We start from the raw sequence: 22,417 nt of genomic DNA on the forward strand, positions 1-22,417 counted from the left end.
AAATTGCACAGAACCTCTCAGGGGCTGAGAGTTCCTGGGATCCATTCAAGGAAAGGGTGGGTTGGATTTATAATGGCCTCATGCCCAGAAAGAAAAGGAGAAAGAGGAGCCAGCCTCCTCCTGTGGGTCCTAGGCTGGGTGGGAGACCCTGAGGAAGGAGGGCAGCAGACCCTAGGCCCACTCACCCATGGACAACTGCATCTCTGCCCCAGAAGTGACCTGGCCTGGGCACACATAGGACTCTGATGAGAGGCCAGCTGGGCTCTGCGGGTTGGTTGGGGAGATGGGGTAACAGGGGTATGGAAGTGGGAGGCGTACCGTGGGGACGGCCATGGTGCTGGTGGTAACCCGTGGGGGAGCTGCCCAGATTGTCTGCTCCCTCAGAAGAGTCTGGTCAGGCTGGCCAGGCCAGGCTGGGCTGGGAGTCACCACTACTGGGGGAAGGGAAGCAGAGTCAGGGGGCTTCCCAGACTCTGAGAAGGCCAGGGGGATGAGAGGAGAAAACCCTGGACCTGGGGCAGAACCGGCCTTCTGGAAGGACCACTAGACTTGAAGTCAAAGACCCAGCCAGTCTCCCAACAAAAGGCCCAGGACCCAGGACACTGATTTATCGCCCAGCATCTCTGGGCGCCTGCGGTTTACCCCCTCCCCCGTTGAGCAGGCAAGGGCAGAGGGTTGGGCCGTCTGGGGACCTAACTCAGCTCCATCAGACTGCAAAAGATCAGAACTCTCCTCTTCCCAGCCCTCCCCAGGACCACACCCCAACCAAGAAACACACCCTGCACCATACACACACATGCACATACACGCACTCCTTCATAGGACTGTGGAGACCTGTGCCACGAAGCGGGGCTTACTCTCACGAATATGGGGACTGCTGATATTTTTCATGCTGTTCTATTTCATTTTGCTAAAATGGTCCCAGATCCTTAAGAGTCCGAGCCTGCCTCGGCTAGCCCGCAGATGCACCACCTGCTGGGCTCTTCAACCAGCAGCAGCAGACCCAGAAGAGCCCCAGGCCCCAGAGACCTGACCTTCGAGATTACCCCTGGACAAACTGAAGCCGGGAGAGGGGACCAGGCTGCCAAGGATCACACAGGCAGGACAGCCAGGCCCTGGGGGCTGGGAGCTCACACAGGGACCCTGGAGGGGGGAGCAGGGGACCACTGATTTGTAATTACAAGCATGTGTCATGGAAAATGTTGATCCTCACTTTAAAGAAGCAACCAGGGCAATGAAAGAAATGTGGAAGCAGCTGGGGCTGGGAGACAGGAAGGATGGCTCCAAATCTGTCCTCACCGTGTGGCACGCCCAGCGCCTGGAGTTAGCTGCTCCTGCAACCCACCCTCTCGAGGGACCTCTGAGCTGAGGGCAGCAGCACCCACTCCTGCCCTCCATGGTCCAGGCCAGTCTTCCCTGGAGATGTGTACTCACAGGTGGGGCTCCTGAGACCTGAGCCCCTTGTTCCTTCCTCTTGGGAGTGCCTTGCAGCGGACAGCGGAGGAGGGGGGAATGGAGGCGGTGGTGGTGTCATCAGGAGCGGAACCTGGGGGCAGAGGGACCCGGTCAGCAGGAGGTCCAGGTGGGCCTTGGCATGGGCCACCAGCGATCCCGCTGGGGCAGTAAGGAGGCACAGAGCAGGCTAGCCCTGGTCCAGTCTCCCAGGGGACTGGGAGTACGGTGGGGATTGGAAAGCTGCCATCGACACCATTGACAGGGGAACGGCACCGTTTATCTAAGGGCCTGGCTCCCGGCCTCTGGAGGTGCTGGGCCGGGGCTGGTGTCAGCTTGGCTGACCTCTCTCTGGCCTTATGAGACATGTGTGCACCCATCACACACACACCCATGCATGCATGTACACACATGTAATGGATACAACACACGTGTGCATGTGCACACACACACACACATTCGTGCATGTGCACAGCCCTCCCTCGCTGTCCTAGACTTCTGTGCTGAGACTGCCGGCCTGGAGAGGAGCGGGGAGGGAGCATCTTGAGGCATCTGAACACTTCTCTGACACACCAGCAGGGGCCTGTGGCTGTGGCCACACCTCAGAGCGGGGTGCTGTGCCAGGACCCACCAGGCAGTGTCCAGGCCAGACCCCTCCCCAAGGCCACAGGGAAACGGAGATCACCAAGATCGGACCCCCAGCACTGCAGAGACCCCCAGAACTCACCCCTGCACCCTGCCCCACACCCAGGGCAAGGCATAGACCTGACTGTGGCCACCTCTCCTGCCTCCCCAGGGACACTGGTTGCAGCCAGGAGGAGCCCTGGACCTGGACGAATGTCCCCAGCTCACCCTGAGCAGTCTCAGCTCTGGGGACTGACCACCTGAAGCCAAGACTTCTGGCCCAGCTGACCTAGCAAGCAGGGGCTGTGAGCCGCGGGACCACACTCATCTCTTCGTGTCCCACCGCATGCAGCAGAGAAATTCTCCAGAATGACACCAGAGCCAGGCTTGTCACTTTTTGGCTGAAAGCTGAAAGTTGAAGTCGGGCCAAGCCCATCTCGGAGGGCAGACTCCCATGCTCCCTGCTCCCCTGGTGTCACCGTGATGCCCTTCTCCCTTGGGGCTGTCCCCACGTGCCTCTCCACCTCACAGGGCCACAGCTGCCGGCTGTCGGAGCACCACAGCCTGGCTGTCAGAGGGCAGCTCCTCACCCCTCCTTGCTGTGGGTGGCAGAGGGGGGATAGGCCTCCAGGCTGGTGCTGGAGAGAGCCCTGAGCAGGACATGGCTGCCTGGCCTGGGGCTGGGACTATGCTGTCACTCAGTCTCCTTCTCTGCTCTTTCTGCATTAAAGTGCTTCAACATTTTGCAATAAGAAGCCCAGCGTTGCTGTGGCCGGTCCTGCTGGGGCAAACCGCTCGGCCACACTGAGTGTCCCCGCGCTCAGTCCCACCTCCCAGCAAGGAGGCACAGATCTTAGGGAGCTACCGGAGCTTGGTGGCACCCTCAGGAGAACCCCTGACCTGCACCCGCTGCCTTCAGCCCCTCAATTGCTCCCCTACCCAGGACCCTCCGCCCACCATGGCCACTGGAAAGGAACACAGCCTGAAGCCCCGTCTGCCAGCCACCACGCACCTCACATGTCAGTCTTTCCAGGAATCCGGTGGAAAGCCCAGGAGTCCCGGTGCTCCATGGGTAGGGGAGTGTCTGCCGGCCCCTGGCTCGGGGGGAGACCCACAGAGGCAGGGGCTGGGTTGAGCACAGGGAGCTGCCACAGTACTGGGCTGTCAGGGCTGTCCCAACTGCCGCCCCCAGGAGCGGGAGTCGTCGCATTAATATTTGAAGACTCAGGTATCAAGTGGCCAGGCGGGCTTGGGGCTGGGTGCCGGATCCCTTACCATGGCACCTTAACCCTCAGTGGGGCAGGGGCCAGAGGAGCAGACCCTCTCGGGATGTGGGCGAGGCTTGAGATCCCTGGGTCATGAGAGAGGGAGAAGCTAGCCAGAGGAAAGCCCCAGTACTGTACCTCCAGCCCCAGAGTAGCTCCCAGGGCACAGACGGAGAAACCAAGGCTCGCTGGGATGTGGGGAGAGCTGGGATCAGAATCTTATTTGAGACCCCTGGTCCTTGCTCCAGGAACCCCTCGAATCACTGCTCTTTGGGTCGGGGGCATCAGCAGTGGAGGAGAATGCTGATGGGGGTGCCTCTGGGGACTGGGGAGGCCCTGACACTGGTTGGGTTTCTTGCACTTCTATTGAGGATGCAAAACCCTGGCTGCTCTTTATGTGGCCATTTCTCAGGGCTGCATCTGGAAGGAGGGACCCAGAGGGATCTTACTGCTCACTGTAAAATGGGGGTTCCCCAAGCTCAGGGGTCCTCAGCCGTGACACCAACCTCCTGTGGGTACAGTAGCCATCTGTATCCATATCGCATTATGCAGGGACCTGGGGGGGCAAGGGGACCCAAGCAAACATAACACTTGCTCTCTGCAGTGGTCCTGGACGATAGTGTCTTCTTCCAGCGTCCATGACACAGACCTTGGCTGGCTTATGAGCTTTAAGCAGGACCAAGTCAGACCCTGGAGCCTGGGGCCTCCCCCTGCTGTCTCCTACCCCTCTCCCTAAAGGAGTCGGCTCTTGGGGTTAGGGGCAAGAAGCCCCCCTCCCCCGCCAGAGCACAGGAAGTTGGTTTGGGGTGCAGAGGAATGAACTTGGACCCCAGTGCTGCACCCGCAGCCTGGGGGAACTCATGTCACTCTCCTGGCCCCAGCTGCACCCTCCCCAACCTCCATGGAGAAATGAGGGGAAGTCACACCTGGGGCCTTGGTTTCCCCTCCTATAAGTCAGGAAGATGACAAATTACGGGAGGTGCCTGACGGGCCAGTGTGGGGAGCTCACACCTCATCGGCGTGTTCTCACTGCAGAGCTCTACCCGGCCCCGTCTGCTGTGCTGTTTCCCTGGCACCGGGAGAAGCGACATTCTGACACTAACCAAGTCTGTAAGGAGCTGAAGGGGCTCAGATGTGGGGCTCCGACCTCTGGGTCCTGACGTCTGGGCACATGTTCCCACCCCCAAATTGGGCAATTGCCCTGAGGTCAGTGGTTGGCTTGGCCCTTTCCGGGGCCTGCCATCTCCTTTCCTGTGTTTTGGTGAGATTTGAGCAATGCTGGGTCTGCCATGCATTATACATCGAGGACAGCTGTGGCGAGCCGGGTTACAGGCCTGTAATGCCACCCGGGCTGAGAAAATCATGACCCACAGATGGGCGCCGGACACCGGTCACCACGGCTGAGATTCAATTACTGGCGGCACCGCCAGGCCCCACCCCTCACCGAAGAGGAGGCTGTCCCTGGGGAGTCTCTTGCCCTCTCTGGGCCTCAGTTCTGCAGCAAAGACAAAAGGGTCCTGGAGCCCTTGTGACCTCAGGGAGGGAATGAGCACCCGCTGGAGACCTCAGGAGCATCTCCCGCCACCACTCGTCCTTCCTGTTTCACAGATGAGAAACTGAGGCTTGGAGATGCCGCGACCTCACCAGCCAGGAAGAGCCTCTCCAGCCCCAGTGGGTGCAAGTACAGGGCCAGGGCCAATAGGACCAGCCGGTGCTATGGTGGGGGATGAGAGGCTGCCCCGCCTCACGCCTGTTTGGAGGGTCGGGCTTACCAGCCCGGGCTGCTATTTCTAATGCCACCATCTGGCGGGGACCTCACTCAAGCCTGGGCCCTGCAGCCAGAAGCCCACCCCGTCAGAGAGGACCAACCCTTCGCCCAACCCTTCATTGTGCAGAGGGGGCCCAAGGGCCAGGTAGCAGGAAGACCTGGCAGCTGGACTGAGGCAGGGCATGGCCTCCCTGAGCCAAGGGTAGGCCTGGGTACTGGGCAGCATGTACCCAGATCCTGCAACCCAGTGGCTGAGGGGGCGCCTCCCACATGTACAGCCTGGTTCCCCAGGCCACCTCTCCTGAGACCCACAGCTCTCGGGGGCAGGTGCGGCCGCCCTATATGTCTTCCACCACCTCCCCTGAGCCCGGCGTGGGAAGAAGCCGGCGCGGCGACCTCTGGATATTATGTTTCCATCAATATTGCATAAGGCGCCCGGCACCCCCCTCCCCAGCGCCGGGGCCCTCAACCGACACCCCGCCCTCCCACTGAGCCAAGTCTGCATGTGAGGCAGGTGGCCTGGGGGGGACCCACACCCCCAACTGCCCTGGGCGCTCACTGAGGGAAGATGTGAGGCTCCAGGCCTAACCCCAAGTCCCACATGGGCTCCCCAACTCTCTGTAGATACAGCAACAAGCCTCAAAAACCAGGGTTTTGTGGATGGGCTGGGCCCTGCTGGTCACAGGCTGGGGAGCTGGGGAGTCCTGAGAGAACAGAATTCTGCCTCAGATCCTATGGCGACACCAGGGACACAGTGAGGACAGCCCGAGATGGGCCGCTTCTCCACGGCCCCAGGGCCATCGGGAGAACACCCAGAACCCTGCCCCTGGCCGCTCAAGCTGAGCCAAGTGGCCAAAAGGTTCTGATAGATGTGCCAGGGCCTGGGGAAGGAGGGCTGAGGTCAGAGACACTGCCCAGACAGGAGGCCCAGGAGTGACTAGGCTGGGGACTGGCCGGGACCTACCCACTGGCAGCAGGGCCACGCCCACCCCCCTCCTGATCTCAGCTTCCAGGTCAGCCACAGGGACTACCGAGGGGCCAGGAGGGACCCAGGTGGCCAGGACATTCCCAGCCTGTAGACTGTGGAGCTCTGCCCGCCACACCAGGAACCTATTCAGTCCCACAAACTCCTCACACCCGAGCCCAAAAGACAACGTTTTACCAAACAGTAACCAATGGAATGTCTCGTACGTAAATCATGTCATAAAGAAATGACTTCCAGCAGTCAGGGTAGTCCTCAGTTCTTAGACCGCGACATCAGCACAACCCTGTGCTGCCCCAGGCCACAGCAGGCTGGGATGCGGGGGGTGGGGGAATGATCGTCCCACAGGCCCAGGATGCTCCTGAGGGAAAACGAGGCACAGGAACCCCTCGGTGAGACTTGGCATGGGGGGGGGGTGTGTGTCACACCTCTGGACCTTGGTGCTCTCACCTGGAAATGGGGCCACATGATCCCAGGGACGCTTTCTAAAAGGGTGGCCTCTAAATTGGCAAAACTGTGGCCAGGTGGGACTAATTTGTCATAGCAGCTGCCTCGGACCTGGAATGGGGACAGGGATGGGTGGGAGGATGCTGGGGGTCCTGTTTCGACGCAGACGTCACCCACGAGAACACCCGTCCGCCTGCCCACGTGTCTGTGTTCGTTTACTTGCCCACATGCCCATGGATCCTCTCCATTCAGTGCACGCTGTGGTCTATCGTGCACAGGGGGCTGGGGACAGCAGGACGGATAGGATTCTTGTCCTTGTGGATGGGAAACATCTCAGCGAGGGGTAAGCCACGAGGGCCGGTGTGGGCCGGTGTGGGACCGGAACTTGCTGCCTTCTGGACGACCATGTGACTCAGAGCCCTGCTCCCACCCCCCGGGTACCCTCAGTCCGACAGTGTCACCCCTTAGGCACCCCAGCCATGGCCCAGCCACAGGCCAGCCCTGCTCCCTGCCATAGCCACCATGGCCCTTGTCTTGACCCCTGCCACTGCCCCTGTGAAAGGCCCAGTCAGGCCCTCTGTCACAGTCCCAGTCTCGGTCCCTGTCATAGTTCCAGTCACAGTCCCTGCCATAGCCCCAGTCATGGCCCCTGCCACAGTCCTGTGACAGCCCCAGTCATAGCCCCATCACAGTCCAGTCATGGTCCCTGTCATGGTCCTAGTCATAGCCCCTGTCACAACCCCTGTCACATCCACAGTCAGGGCCCCTGTCACACCCCTTTCATGCCCCCTGTCCCAGCCTCTGTCACGGCCCCTGTCTCAGCCTCATCACAGCCCCAGTCACAGCCCGTGTCACAGTCCCAGTCATGGTCCCTGTCACGGTCCCAGTCATAGCCCCTTCACAGCCCCAGTCATAGCCCTGCTACATCCTCTGTTACAACCCCTGTCACATCCCCAGTCAGTGCCCCTGTCACACCCCTATCACACCCCCTGTCCCAGCCTCTGTCACGGTCCCTGTCCCAGCCTCTGTCACGAACCCTGTCATGGCCCATCACAGCTCCTGCTGCAGCCCCATCATGGCTCTGTCATGATCCTTGTCACAGTCCCTGCTGCAGCCCAGTCCCAGAACTGGGCCAGCTGACTTGTGACACTGGCTCTGTCCTGGCCCAAGACCATTTCCCTGGGACCAACCTCGTGTCCATAATGAGCTTTCTCCATAACTTGTTGTCAGGAGAGCCAGGGACCCTGTCACCCCAGCCTCCGGGGCTGGGAGGTGGGCGCTGTGAAGCTTACCGGCCCGGCTGTCTCCCGCAGGAACTGGGCACAGTCCTGGTGTCCATGGTACTCTGCCAGGTCTGCCGCCGTGTAACCATCTTCATCTCGTAAGGAGGGGTCCACATGGTGGGAGACCAGCGTCTGGCAGCACTGCAGGGAGGGGACACATGTGACTACTGCATCACCTGCTTGTGCCCACAGCATTTACCAGGTGTGATGGAGGGCAGGCACTGTGCTGGTTTCATCTCACAGGTGGGCAACTGAGGCCACCAACAGCTAAGGAACTTACCCAAGACCCTGCTGTTGTTCACTACAGGGCCAGGGCTCGAATCTCCAAGGCCCACCCACCTCTGCCCCATCCAGGCAGCAGCAGCGCCAAGCTCCACAGGCACCAGCACACAGTCCCAGATGGAAACCGAGGCACCCGCAGTCAGGAACTGCCAGATGCTCAGCTGCTAGTAGGTGGTACAGCTGACACCCTGGCTGGGCAGCCTGATCCTGACCTTGCCCTTGTAGTCCATGCCATGGGCTCTAAAGGCAGAACTGGTGTCTGTACAGCAATGTTGGGAGGTATGTGTGTCATTTTCACAGGAAGAAATGGGAAGATGGAACCATAACCTGAGCACTGTGGGATTTGTGAGCAGGGGGTGAGTGATTACAGATGACCAAGATCTGTGAGGTGACTGTACCAGAAGCAAAGCAGGTGGGCAGATGGGTCCCATCAGGGACTAGGGTAACAGGTCCCCAAGGACAACATAAAATATGCATTAAATGTAAAGTCACCTTCCTAAAGCATCAAAGAGGCAAAAAGGAAGTGAGGAATTACCAAGCCAAGCTCAGGAGTCAGGGAAAATCTGGAGGGATAAACCTATCACTCAGAAGTGTTTCTGCACTGACAGCACAGCCTCACAGGACTAGGGAGACCAGGAAAAGCCCAGGGTCCTCCAAAGGCGAGAGCTCCAATTTATCACCTAGCACTGTAGGCTGAAGGTTCTACCCTCAGAGTAAAGGTAAACCAGAAGCCAGCCAGCCCTCCACTTCCCTTCACTCAGTGGCCCAGGGAACCTTGAACCTGAAATGTGGAGTGGGAAGGTCCTGGGCTCACAATTTCCATGGATGCCTGACAACCAGAGGCAAATAATGTTTCACCCAAGGCCTCACATGACTCCCACAAATTGTTTTTCAAATATAAGTTCCAGCATGGAGTCAGACAAAGCCGGGAGCCCAAAGAAATAAGATACCAGAACAAGAGCCAGAAGACCAACTCACCAGGAAATAGACCCACAAGGACCCAAGAACTAACAGAACACAACTGGGCTTATTATTTTCAAGGGAATAAAAAATCAAGCTTGAAAATTTAGGCGTGGAATTATCAACCATGAAAAGAGACATGGTGCATTTAAATGATGATGGTTAGTAGGTCAGGAACATAGAAATAATGACCACGTGAAAAGCTGAAGCTGTAAGACAAGTGAGCAGAAAATCAGTCAGAAGCAGCCATCCAGATGCAGCACAGAGAGACAAAAAGCTGAAAGCAGAACCTGTCTGTGATATTGTTTGTGGCAGTAAACCCAGAAAGAGGAGAAACAGAATGGGTGCAGAAGTCCCATCTGCGGGGATAATGGCTGGGAATTTCACAGAACTTAAGGAAGCACCGAAGCACAAATTCAAGATGCTCATGCAATCACCAGTGGGAGAAATAAAGAGCAATCTGCCTCACGTCATCCCCCATAGTAAAATTGTGTAGGAAAGCAAGGACAAAATGAAAAACCTTAGAAGTGACAAGAAAAAGAATGATTATCTTCAAAACAGTGGCTCCTCTCAGCTGACTTCTTTGTAGAAGCCACCAGGCAATGAAAGAATGACATTTTTCCAGCACCAGAGGAAAATACGTGGAAATTTCCAAGCAACGATTCTATACCCAGCAAAAATACCCTTCAATAGTGATCATGAGATAAAGGTAAACAAAACAGGCAAACAAAACAAAATGAAACAAAGAATTTGCCAGCAACACTCCCACACTAAGGGAACATCTGAGGCATTGGCTTTAGACTGAGGGGAAGAGATTCCACAGAGAAGGCCAGAGATGCCAGGAGGAATGAAGATGACAAAGTAGTAAATTTGTGGATAAATTCAAATAAGCCTTTATTTTTTGACTGAATGAAAAACAATAATGTCAGATTTTTTTTAACTGTAGAAATAAAACACATTAAAAATGGTGCGACCCCATCAGCCTCATCCCCACCCTGCAAGCTTTCCTGCTCCCTTCGTCCTTGCCACTAGTCTCTAAGCTGTGCCTTGAAAAGCTTAAGCCATCACAGGAAGCTGGGGGCTCCTGGGGACCATTGTGCTCACAGCCTGGAGGCTTGTCTAAAAGATGGGGAAGTGAGTCCTTCCGTTATCATTCTGGAGTGACACATGGACCACTCATTCAGCCCCAATGTCACCCTGTGAGGTTTATTACTGTGCCTGCGCTACACAAAATGACAAGAGGCACAGAAAAGGATGGGAAGCCTCCCCAAGGTCATCCTGCTAGGAAGTGAGGCAGCCGGGATTCAGAGCTGTGTCTCTAGGAGCCTGTGGTCTTCATCACACCCAAGACAGAGGAGCGTCCCAGGACAGCGCAGGGCCTGAAGGCACCTCAAGGATGAGCTGGTCCAGGATCCTCCCTGCCATCAGTCCCAATGCCCTCTTTTTTTGCAAAAGTTTCCTGACACTCTGCTGCTCTTCTGGCATGAACACAATTGGTAATACAAGTTGCCTGCACACATAAATTTAAAATATTATGTTCTAGGGGCGCCTGGGTGGCTCAGTGGGTTAAGCTTCTGCCTTCGGCTCAGGTCATGATCCCAAGCTCCTGGGATCGAGCCCCGCATCGGGCTCTCTGCTCAGCGGGAAGCCTGCTTCCTCCTCTCTCTCTCTGCCTGCCTCTCTGCCTACTGCCTACTTGTGATCTCTCTCTCTGTCAAATAAATAAATAAAATCTTTTAAAAAAAATAAATAAAATAAAATATTATGCTCTAATGTAAAGGAGAAAAAAATAGTTTATAATTAAAAAAACATGCATGTTACTATGTGAGTATTTGAGCATGGCTGCACCAAAGACAAAGTCTGCTGTCTGTACCAAGAAAAACGAAGGAGGGCACTCCAACAGACAAAGCAAATTACTGAGTGTCCTGCTTACGCTTCTGGTTATTGTCTCTTTCCTTCACTACCTTAGAGCCAACTACTCTGCAAAGTGTATAAAAATGTTCATGTTATAAGGGTTCCTGGTGGCTCAGTGGGTTAAGCCTCTGCCTTCAGTTCAGGTCATGATCTCAGGGTCTTGGGATCCAGCCCTACACCAGGCTCCCTGCTCAGAAAGGAGTCTGCTTCTCCCTCTCCCTCTGCCTACTGCTCTCCCTGCTTATGCTCTTGTTCCCTCTCTCCCAAATAAATAAATAAAATCCTTTTAAAAAATGTTCAGGGGGCTCAGTCAGTTGGGTGTCTGCCTTCAGCTCAGGTCATGATCCCAGGGTCTTGGGATCGAGCCCCACATCGGGCTTCCTGCTCCATGGAGAATCTGCTTCTCCCTCTGCCCTCCTCATGTTTGTGCTCTCATGCACACATGCTCTCTCTCTCTCAAATAAATAAATATGTTCATATGATAAATGGCTTTTGTCCAGGGAAAGCCTAAATGCAAAATGTGTACAGTGGAATGCAGTCAATGATCTCCCTTGTCAGTACTGACTGGTTTTGCATCTATTTGTGAATTCACGTCATTATCCCTTGCTGGTGAGATATTTGTTTTATTTTACTCCTGGTTATATGAATTACTTGCTTTCTCCTTAATTAATGAGGTAAATAAAAATCTTTGACACAGGCTCATTTTATAGTTGAATGAGCATCATGATTATGAGCACTTTCTAAAATTATCACTGAGGGCTGCAAATAAAGCAAAATATTATCTTCCCTTGCCATGTACAGTAGGATCATTCTTGGAAAAGACTTACATACACTGACATTATGAAAAATACTGGGATGTGTGTAAACACACAATTGAATTTAGGTTCTAAGCTTAATTACATACACTTGGGAATAGCAGGTCCCCTTGTGTCCCCTCCACCACGGGTACCTCAATCACTGGAAAACCAAAAACAGTCCTGAAATTTCCGACACCCACTGCAGAAGGTCCTGCCCTGTTGAGAACCAAATGCTCTTGTGGTTCTTGAATTTTCGGTCATGTCCTAAGCAAGTGCGTTCAATAACTATGTGTCAGAAGAGTGAGTATCCGAATGGAGGAGAGTGAATGAGCGGATGTCAGAGGCTCTGACGATTAAACAGGCCTTCACCCGCACCTCTCATAGGAGCAGAAATCCCTGAGGCAGTCGCGCTCCCAATACCTCTAGGAACTCAGAATACTCAGTAGTAAGTTCACTTCTTGAATTAGAGGCCACAGTAAGTTAGAGTTAAAACTGAGTTAAAACCACTCATCAGAACCCTGAGAGAGTCTTATTTACACCTGTCTTCTGTCGTTTCCTTTTCAACCTCATCAGCAAAGCCCCAGACGACACCCCGTCATATGGCAACTTCCTTCTCCAAACAGCCATGGCATCTCACACCCTCTTCTCGAGATTTCCCAGCATTCTCTTAACTCAGCATTAAGCCTAGCTCCACACTGTCACCAGCGAACCCTTACCGCCAGCCCTGGCTCCTGCTCTATTCTGTTCTAGCAGCTGACTGTGTCTAGTCGTCTCTCCCTTGCCAGAAGTCCGGCTCCTTCTCCTGTTCACACACCGCTGTAAGATCCACTGTCTCTATGAATTCTTTCTAGATTGGCTGAGCCAATGCTATGCACACAGGTAGTTCTTGAAATTGTACATCATAATCCCCTGGCGTGTTTTAAAAGTCCTGATACCTGGGGGTCCCACCCAGAACCAATCAAATCAGGATCTCTGGGCAGGTGGAGCCCAGGTGTTCGGATACTTTAAACCTGTTCTGGAGATTCCCAGTGCACAGACAACCTTAAGAACCACCACATAGCACTATACACTGCATCTAAAATCTCAAACAAAAAGTTAGCTATTAAATTCAGCTATGTAGAAGAGACAATCTATCACGGTCACTTTGCATTTACTCCAGGAAGGCAAGGGTGTTTAACATTTTTTAAAGTAATCAGAATAGAAAGAAAGGTCTTGAGATGTTTGCCCGCCTATGTTCACTGTGGCACTGTCCACAACAGCCAAGTGCAAAAGGCAACCCAAGTGTCCCCTGATGGGTGAAAGACCAGAGACAATGTGGGTCCATCCACACAAGGAAATGTGACTCAGCCTTAAAAAGGAAGGAAATCCTGTGTCCTGCTACACCATGGTTTAACCTTGAGGATATAACGTTGAGTGAAATAAGCCAGTCACAAAAAGATAACTGCTATCTGATTCTACCCTCGTGTTGTTCCTCGAGTTGTCAGACTCATAGGGACAGAAAGTAGAAAAGTGGGTTCCCAGGGCTGGGGGATGGGAGCAGGGAAATGTTTCATAGGGACAGAGTTCCGGTTTTGAGAGATGAAAGCCGGGAGGTCTGCTGTATAACAATGCATATAGTGAACATCACTGCACCATACACTTAGAAACAGAAGGAGAAGTTGGCGTTTTAAAAGATTTTATTTATTTGAGAGAGAGAGAGAGAACTAGCGCATGAGGCAGGAGGGGCAGAGGGAGAAGCAGACTCCTTGCTGAGGGGGATCCTGATGTGAGGCTCGATCCTGGGAGTCCAGGATCATAACCTGAGCTGAAAGCAGACACCTAACCCACTGAGCCAACCATCTGTCCCAGGAGGGTAAGTTTTATGTAACGTATTTTTTAACTTCAATTTAAAAAGTAAGCAATTGGTATAATTCACACCATTCAAAGAAAAAAGACTGTTGATATAGTAAAACAAAACATGTTAAACGATCATTGCTCCCTTTGGAGGCTGCTGGGACACCAGTTCTTTATTCTGAAGTTTTTATTCCTAAAAATTAGGAGAATCTGTCTCAGCTAAGGAGCCTATGGAGACCTGAAGACTACATGTAGTGTGGTATTCTGGAGGGAATTCTGGAGCAGATAAAAAGACATAAGGTAAAAACTAAGGAAGTCCTGGGGTTGTCTGGGTGGCTTTGTTGGTTAAGCGTCCAACTCAGTTTTGGCTCAGGTCATGGTCTTGGAGTCATGAGATCAAGCCCCAAGTTGGGGTCTACACTCAGCACGGCATCTGCTTGTCCTTCCCCCTCCCTCCCCTGCTCATGCTCACTCTTGAGCACACGCCCTCTCTCTAAATAAATAAATGAATAACTAAGCCTTTAAAAAACTAAGGAAATCAGAATAAAGTATGGACTTTGGTTGGTAATACTGTATCAGTTTGGGTCCACTAATTGTGACAAATGCACTAGGCTGATTAAGTGGTTAATGCTGGCGAAAACGGATGTGGGTCTTTGGGTTCCTCTGCCTGTACTAGTGTCTCGATTGTTCTACAATCTAAAATCATCCTGAACTACTTTGAAATAAGAATTTATTTTAAAGTTGCAGGGGAGATCAAGCATTATCCTAGGCTTCTCGGACAAAGCAGATTTCTGGAACTGCGAATGGATTAGCAGATGCCGCGGACAAACCAGTCGTGTGCCGTTCCTGTTTGGCCTCCGAGTCTGGTGCAATCCGGGAAGTAGATACCTGACAGTCCGGGCAGGCTGGCTCAGAGGTGAGAGTAGGACCTCACTATGAATTATTGTTAGATGTGATACTGGTTTGAAACTGTGTTAAAAAACAAAGGGGGTCCTTATCTCTTGGAGATGTAGGCTGAAGTATTTCTGGATAAAATACCGTGAAGTCTCTAGTTCACTCTTGAATAACACAGCAGCCGAGGGGGCGGCGGAGGGGCGGGGCGCCAGCCAGGCTCTCACGTGGATTCAGGGTTTCTGTCAGAAGAAGACTGAAAGCAGATCTGTTCTGGGCTGTGTGGCCTGAGTTATTCCGTTTCCATATGCAGAGCCGGTGAGGACCCACAGGCTCTGGGCTTACCTGTTCAACTCCTTGGGCTCATAATGAGGATTTCATTTGCAGAAAGCCACGGCTCCAGCCGCCTTCCTGAGAGGGTCCCTTGGGACTTGGGGTCCCCTCATACCTCCAAATCTTCTGTTGTCCCTGTCCTCCGGCCCGCTGTCCCCCTCCCTGGCCAGGAAAGGGTGGAAGCTGGGGAGACAGAGCTGGGGGAGCGAGCCTGCAGGGTTGAGTGGTCTGAGGAGGAGGGAGGGAGTGTAGCTGGGGTGGGGAGTCGGGGGAGTGAAGAGTCAGAGAAAGACCATTTCACAGCTGCTGTGAGCTGGGGTCCTGTCTCCTTTGCCTTCTTCCAAAGGAACAGTGCCTTCCCGTGACTGTGCTTGCTGCAGTTTATTTTACCTGACTCGGCTGACACTGGGCCACGAGCCCCAGCCCTACTTTGGGTTCCAGCTGTGAACAGCTGTCTGGAAGCAGAGAGCCCGACTGGGGCACTCAGCTGTGATCTCAACATCACTCTCCCTCTGGACTGAGCTGTGGGGGGCTGAAGGAAGCGGATCCCCCTTGGGGACAGTGCTCCGTGGGGCTGGGTTGGGGAGGCGGAGGAGGAAAACTGTGTTTTGCTCTCAGCTGGCCTTGCCTTTCCATGAGGTCAGTATGCAGGGAATGCATGGTCTATTCTCAGTGTTGGACCCTGAATATTTAAATGTCACCCCTGCTGACTCCGGGTTCCTCATGTTGTCTCCTAGGGGCTGGGCCACACAAATCCCTGAGATTTCTTGGATGATAGCAACAGGGCTACCCTCACGCCTCTGAGCGCAGCAGTCAAGGGTTCTCCTGGGCAGATGACATACCCCGGGGGTCTCTGTGCAAAGGAAGGGGTGCGCACGGAGGGAGAGCCTGAATTTGGCCCCCAGGTAACTCAGAGTCTGGGCCCTGGGCAGTGACTGCTGTCTCAGCCTCACTTTACCCCCCAGTAAAAGGGGAACCGTGACTCCTCTTCCACTGGGCTGCTGAGTGGATTGAGTTATTTCTGCAGGAAGTGCAGGAAGGGGGAGCTCCCAGGCCTCCAGCTTCGGGGGCTCCCAGTCTCTACCTCTCACCTTGCCGGCCTTACCTCCATGTGCCCGTTCTCGGCTGCATCATGGAGGGGGGTCCCTCCCCAGGAGTCTGTCGTGACAGGGGCGCCCATCAGCAGGAGCCGGTCTAGAATGGGTGTGTGGCCGCCTTGAGCTGCAAAGTGGAGGGCTGTGGCCCCCTCATTATCCCGTGCTGTCAGGCCAATGTCGGTGAAGGTGACCTGGGGAAGGTGGAGAAGGAGGACCTGCTCAGGAGGTGACCCCTCGTAGGGAGGCAGACAGGGCGGGCAGTGAGCTCAGCACAGAAGCGGGAGGCGATCCTCCCCAGAAGCCAATGAAACTCCAGGAACCACTTCTAGGAAAATTCTGCCTTCCTGATGGAAGGGGCTGGTGGCTGTGGTGTCACCCTGTTTCTCCTTCCTCCGGCCTTGATGTGGCCAACTTTCACCATAAGGGAGAGGCTGGGAGAATGCAGAGATGCAGCCGAATGGGGCTGGGTGTCTGACCCAAAGACAGCAAAGCCTCCTGCTGCTCCTACGAAGGGACCCTGGGAAGGAGGTTCAAGTTCCATTGTCACCTGCAGCCCAAAGTGTGCTGGCCGATCTGATAGTCAACTGTGTCTGCTGGGAAAAGACCAGTGAGCCAGGAACAGAGGCCCTCCTGTCAGCTGGCTCCCCTGAGGGGGAGGACGCCTTGCTCCCAAGTCAGGGACCCAGCTGGGAGGCTGCAGTGGGAGTCACGTTGGAAAGGCCTTTCTGGCCCTGAGAGCCCGTGGCCCTGGCTGCTCCTTCCCTTTCCCTGGGATGAGCTCCCACAGTGCTCCCTCCTGCCACCCTCCCTGTCCCCTTGATACCCCCCAAAACAGTGAACTGCTTCTCCCCCAGCACACCCCCGTGGCTCAGTGCCATGGCCAGAGACACCCGGTACTCCCCACCCGAGGGACCAAGAATCCAGGTGCGGAGACAGGTACATTTCTGGAGGGGCCGCATTCTGAACCGGACGGGGTCAGAACGACAGGAGAGGGAAGGTGAGGACAGCTCCATGGGAAGGCCAGGGTGGGGATGCTGGGCTTTCTCCTGGGAGTGGAGCCGCTCTCAGCGGAGCACCCGTGGGAAGGTGGCTAGGGTAGGGGGGACCAAGCCTCACAAAGTGTGTGTGCCTCTGGTGGGGCCTCAGGGGCAAAAGGGCCAGCCTGGGTGGGAGAGTGGCCAAGGGAAGCTGGAGACCAATGCTGGTGGCTCAAAGACCAAGGCAGGTGTCTGGATTTCATCATTTGTTCCTTGGTTCATTAACTTGCTGGGTCAGTGTCTCCAGAGCCTGTGCTCCACACCAGGCCCATGGATGCGGTCCTTGCCTCCCAGAGGAATATTTATAGTCTATCAGGTGCTGGTGCCATGGAGTGAAGACAGGAGGACAGTGGGACAGAGGGCTGAATGGGGTGGCGCCGTCCTAAATGGATGGGCAGGGAGGGCAGTGGAGGAGGGGCTCGGCGCCCTGGGGACACTGCTGGGGAGAAGGCCCCTCAGGAAGTATGGGAGGTTCTGAGCAAGGAAGGGTTTTCTCGTCCCCCCCCAGTGGCCAGTGTGGCCTTCAGAGATGCCAGTCACATCCTGCCATTCTTGGCTCAGGGTTCGGCAGGAGCTCCCTGCCCCTCAGGAAAGAACCCTGGTCCTCTCGGGGCCTCTGCCTGTCCCCACTCCCTCCGTCCCCCCAAACCAGGCTCTCTCTAACTTGGATTAAAAGCTGGGCCCTCCTCATCTGGGCAAACCCCCCTTGCCCAACTACTTCCTGCCTCTCCTCAGGGAGACCCCCCTGACTCTGAGATCTCCCCTGGGCCTCTCTAATGAACTCTCCAGGGTCCCAGAGACCTGGCCTGGTCTGGTTTTCTGTGGTGGAAGCAGGAAGTCCCCAGCCCATGCTGGGAAAATGCATCCCCCCCAACCTGGGCCACTATGTGTTCTGGGGTCTCAGAACTTCCTTCCAGAAAGAGGATTGAATGCCCCTTTCCCGGGTCCAGAAGGGAAGAGACCGGGCGTCGCTTGGGACTCTGAGACATCAGAGCAGGAAGTGGCTGAATGCAGGGCCAGGAACAGCCAGTGTCCGCTGGGGGCCACCCGCACTGAAGACTCCAGGAAACACCCCAGGACTCCTGGGAGAGGGTCATGAAAGACCCTACTGTCCTGCAGGGGTCACTGCCCATCAAGGCTGCACTCCTGGGCCCAGCCTGGGTCTATACACATGGGTGCTCCCAGTGATGCCCTGGGAACATCTGATCCCCCACAACCTCAGGGGTCCCCAGGAGTCCTGCAGGCAGATGGAGATTCCCCACCCCAGCAGGCCCTGCTAGCTTGGAGCGGGCTCTGGAACCAAGGGGGGAGCAGGTGCCAGCCTCCTCGGACCTCCCATGCCCCCAGCACACTTAGCGCCCCCTTACCAGCCAGACGACCAGTGAGTAGTGGCCACAGGCAGCTGCAGCGTGGAGCACACTCATGCCATCGAGGGCACGCAGGTGCACATCAGCTCCGCAGTCCTTCACCAGAAACTGGGCCAGGTGTAGGTGGCCCTCCTGGCAGGCCAGGTAGAGTGGGGAGGCTCCAGTGCGCGTCTGCCGGTTCACACCACTGTGGGGGAAGGGGAGGCTCAGAGAGTGTTTGGGGGTTCTTGTAGGAGGCAGACCTCCTCCAACCCCCCAAGGCCCAGATCAAGGGGCGGAGAGGCCCAGACCACCTTACTGGCTGAAGGGCCCCCTAGCGGGTCACCTGCATGGGTGTACAGGTTATACACAGCCTTCTTACTCCCGACCCCTCCACCCCCAACTGCTGAGACCCTGGAATCCAGCTCTGCACACTCCCTTTTGAGTCGACCAGCTATTCCCAGGGCTGGGGCTTGCTGGTGGGTGAACAGCCTAGTGGGGCGGGTGGTGGGCAGGTCACTGAGCCTCCAGAGCCCAATGCCTGCTCTGCAGGAAAGGGGCATTGTGAGCAGTGCCTGGGCCTGGCATCCAAACTCCAGGCTCCAGCATAGACGGACTGGAGGAGGGTCATAGGGCTCCCCTGATCCCGCTCTGTCTCTGAGCTGCCACAGGGCCAGGTGAGTTCTTGGTCCCCAGTGGAATTCTGCAGGGAGGGACAGTCTCTGACCCAGACTGACCCCAGCTCCTGGTGATGCTGACTTCACCTGTGGCCCCGTGGTCAGTCCACGTGGGAGTCAGGGTGCTGGGCACGAGACACCACACACTTGTGTGTTTTCATGTGAAGTCTCCAGGTTTTAAATGGTAAAAAAAGACTTTAAAAATGGAGTCTAACGGACCCTCTGTGGCTGGCCCGGCCCACGGCGCCCCCAGTGTCTGCAGAAGCAAGTCCCAAAGACCAAGGGGGTGGGCTGAGAACACCAAGGGAGAGAGCGCTATTCCAAAGCTGAGCTGTTGGGCCTTGTCGGGGAGCAAGTGTGGGGCAGCCGGAAGAGCCAGCCCCTCACTCAGCCAAACAGAAGGCCCCCCAGGAGAAGAGGCACGACTGGAGGCAGGTGGGTCATCAGGGGGAAAGGCTATGTCAGGTGAGGGGTGGACAGTAAGTCCCACACCCAGCCAGGCCAGCAGTCCTGGGAATGGGGGTAGGGAGGCCATGAGCATGACGTCCCCAGATGGCCCATCTCGGTGCCCACAGCATCCTCTGTGTGGGCCAACGACTAGACAGGCTCTCAGGATGAGGACGGAAGCGGGGCTGCCCCCTTCCCCAGCTGGCCCCATCCCATCCCTGCCACACCCAGTGTGCCCAGCACCCATTCTGGGCAGCAGGCATAGGGCCACAGGCATGAGACTGGCTGCCCTGGAGGGGTTCCCAGTGCGGGGGAGGGAACAAAGTGGCAGGACCATCTGGGTCACCTGACTAGGGCCTCAGAACCCCCTGAGGGCACTGTAGGCCTCTGCTCATGACTGGAGAGCGTGCACCTTCCCAGCTGGGGTAGCGTGGGTCCTGACATGGCCCCAGGCAGACCAAGAGAAGCCTGAGTGGGGGTGGGGCTTCTTGGCCCCCCATTGCCCCGTTCAGTGCAGCTAGACACTGCCCTCGGTCTATAGGATCAAGGTCTGTCCCCTGGTCCTGAGTCTCATGGGCCCTGTCCCCCTGCATTGGCCCCACACTAGGCCCTCCCTGCTTCCCCAGCTTTCCTGGGATGCACTCTGGCGGACGACCGGCAGGCGGCGCTCCGGCGGCTCACCTGCTGTCGGCTGCGGCCAGGAGCTTCAGGCAGGTGAGGTCCCCGCTGACGGCGGCATGGTGCAGGGGCAGGGCCCCCTCCAGGGTCTCCAGGGTGGCCGCGTGGCCCTCCCGAAGCAGCCACTGCACCAGCAGAGGATGCCCGAAGCGGGCGGCCAGGTGCAGCGGGGAGACCCCTGAGTCGTCTTGGTCCTACTGGGCAAAGAAGGGCAGGTGGCCTTCTGTGGCCGGCCGGGACCCGTCCCGGCAGGGCAGTCCCAGCGCCCAGGAGCCCGACGCTCTGCCCGCATGCTCTTCCCTCCCTGCCGGCTGAGCCGGGTGGCCTGCTCAGAGGAAAAGGCATGGCGGGGACGCAAGTCCAGGTCTTCCAAGTCCAAACCCATGATCCCGCTGCTCCCGGACCCCTCTCTCGAGGGCAGTCACAGCCCTTTCTGCCCTCGGCTCGCAGTGGGAAGGGCTTCCACAGGCCCAGCCTTGTCCATGTCGGGCTCTGTGGTCTGCTGCCTGTCCCAGGGCCCTATCTCTGGGCCTCTGTCCCTGACGGGTGCTGAGCACCTGCCTGCCAGACACGAGTCCTCGCACTGGAAGCATTTCCACGGCAAGCAGCTGGCAGGCCTGGGCATGCCCCCAGGCACAGAAATGGGCACTGCTCCCCCCACCCCGCCTGCCGGGTTGTGGGAAGAGCCGATGGGACCCATGAGTCCTCCCTGTCTGGGACCCAGCACCCCTTCTTGGAGAATGCCCTTACATGCCCCATTGGAACTCGCCCACTGTCCCATGTCCTCCAATTGCACAAAGGGACCCCAGGTGGGCAGGAAAAGGGAGAGGGTGGGCGCTGCTGGAAATGCCATTGCCTAGATAATCCCTGAGCCTCGATACCTTCCTTCTTCCCACTGCCCCCCACAGTAGGGCCTGGGCTGTCAGGCACCGAGGCCTCCAGCTGTACAAGCCGGGCCCCAGCTCCTGAGCCCGCGTGCCCGCCATGCTCCTCTACACACTCCTGTGTGGACCCTTTAGGAAACAGGTCCCTAGATCTGGGCTGATGGAAACCCTGGCAGGCCCCGCTGGCCAGGTGAGGCCAGTCGCTCTGACATGGGGGAGGGCAGGGGGAAAGCTGCTCTGTGCCAGCTTGGGAGTTGGTGCTGGTTTGGGGGCAGGCGGGTGTGCCCATGCCATGCACACCGAGTCCCTAGGACTTCCCGGCTGCCGCTCCCTCAGTCCACATGGACATCAGCCCCTCTCACGGGCTCGCCGCACTCACCTGCAGCCCGCAGCCTCCGTCACGCACCAGCCAGCAGAGCTCAGCCAGGCTGCCTGTGGCCGCGGCGTCATGTGCCGGGGTGGCCCCGTTGTGGGCCCGCTGGTTGCCGGGCAGCTTGGCCTGCTGTACCAGGAACTTGACACAGGCCAGGTGGCCAGCCCGGCTAGCGTGATGCACCAGGCCAGCCCCCAGGGCGTCAACGATGCCCGGGCCCAGGGCCCCGGCCTCCAGCAGCCGCTTCAGGGTGGCCAGGTCCCCGTCCTTGGCAGCTGTGAGCGCCTGCTGCTCCTCCATCCTCCAGCCCAGTCCACTGGTGGCTCTCGGCGGCTTACGCACAGGCCCGGGCTTCCTGTTTCAGGCGTGGACGGAGCTCCCAGCTCCTGTTACCCGATAAGCAGTGCACAGGGCAGATGGGAGACGCGCGGGGGGGTGGGGGGGGACGGGGCGGGCAGGCCTTGGAGCCTGGGCCTCGAAGCCCTACCCCAGCCACTCCCCAGTGCCCAGGGCTGTGGTGGGCAGAGTGTTCGGGGTCTGGGGACAGGGTCTGCCCTGGGGTCAGGTCGGGGGTGGGTGCTGGCCAGCAGATGCTTATTGTGACTGGGCTGTGCCTTGTCCTCTTTCCGAGCAAGCACTGGGGAGATGTGCCGTGTCTCTCACCCTGAGAAGGACTTCCTGTGTCTAGTGGGTGTTTACAGTTCCCAGGATCCTTCCAGGAAGGCAGTAGGCTCCCCAGCACATGCTTCCTCTCATCTGGGCAGCAGCCCCGAGAGCCTCTTCTCACGGAAGGGAGACCCATCCACGGGCGGGGGAGCCTTTCTGGGGAACTGATGACCACGTGTGCTGGAGTTCCGCGAGGCCTTCACCCCAGGATCCCAGGGCCCACCTGCCTGCTGGCAGCGCTGTGCGGGATCCTGGCCCTCGGCTGGCCTAGGGCCCAGTAGCTCCACGAACGTCTGAGGAACAGCGGCTCGCCGGAGCCAGCTGTGGGCCCAGGGCCCTAACGTGGGACAGGAAGGCTTCCGAGGCAAGTGAGGGTCTCTG

The 22,417-nt window shown here is 56.8% G+C and overlaps 1 protein-coding gene across 1 annotated transcript; it reads right to left on the reverse strand.

The window, feature by feature from the left end:
• Positions 1 to 171: 171 nt before the first annotated feature.
• On the reverse strand, positions 172 to 21,670 carry LOC309843986 (uncharacterized protein; the record flags this gene model as incomplete). Its single annotated transcript, XM_082690077.1, has 7 exons — positions 172 to 431; positions 1,435 to 1,546; positions 7,831 to 7,962; positions 15,937 to 16,119; positions 18,333 to 18,519; positions 20,117 to 20,307; positions 21,377 to 21,670. The coding sequence occupies 7 exons, from the start codon at positions 21,668 to 21,670 to the stop codon at positions 172 to 174; spliced, it is 1,359 nt and encodes a 452-aa protein (XP_082546203.1).
• Positions 21,671 to 22,417: the final 747 nt, after the last annotated feature.

Source organism: Mustela nivalis (assembly GCF_964662115.1).
Source record: "Mustela nivalis genome assembly, chromosome: 11".
Classification (NCBI taxonomy): Eukaryota; Metazoa; Chordata; class Mammalia; order Carnivora; family Mustelidae; genus Mustela; species Mustela nivalis.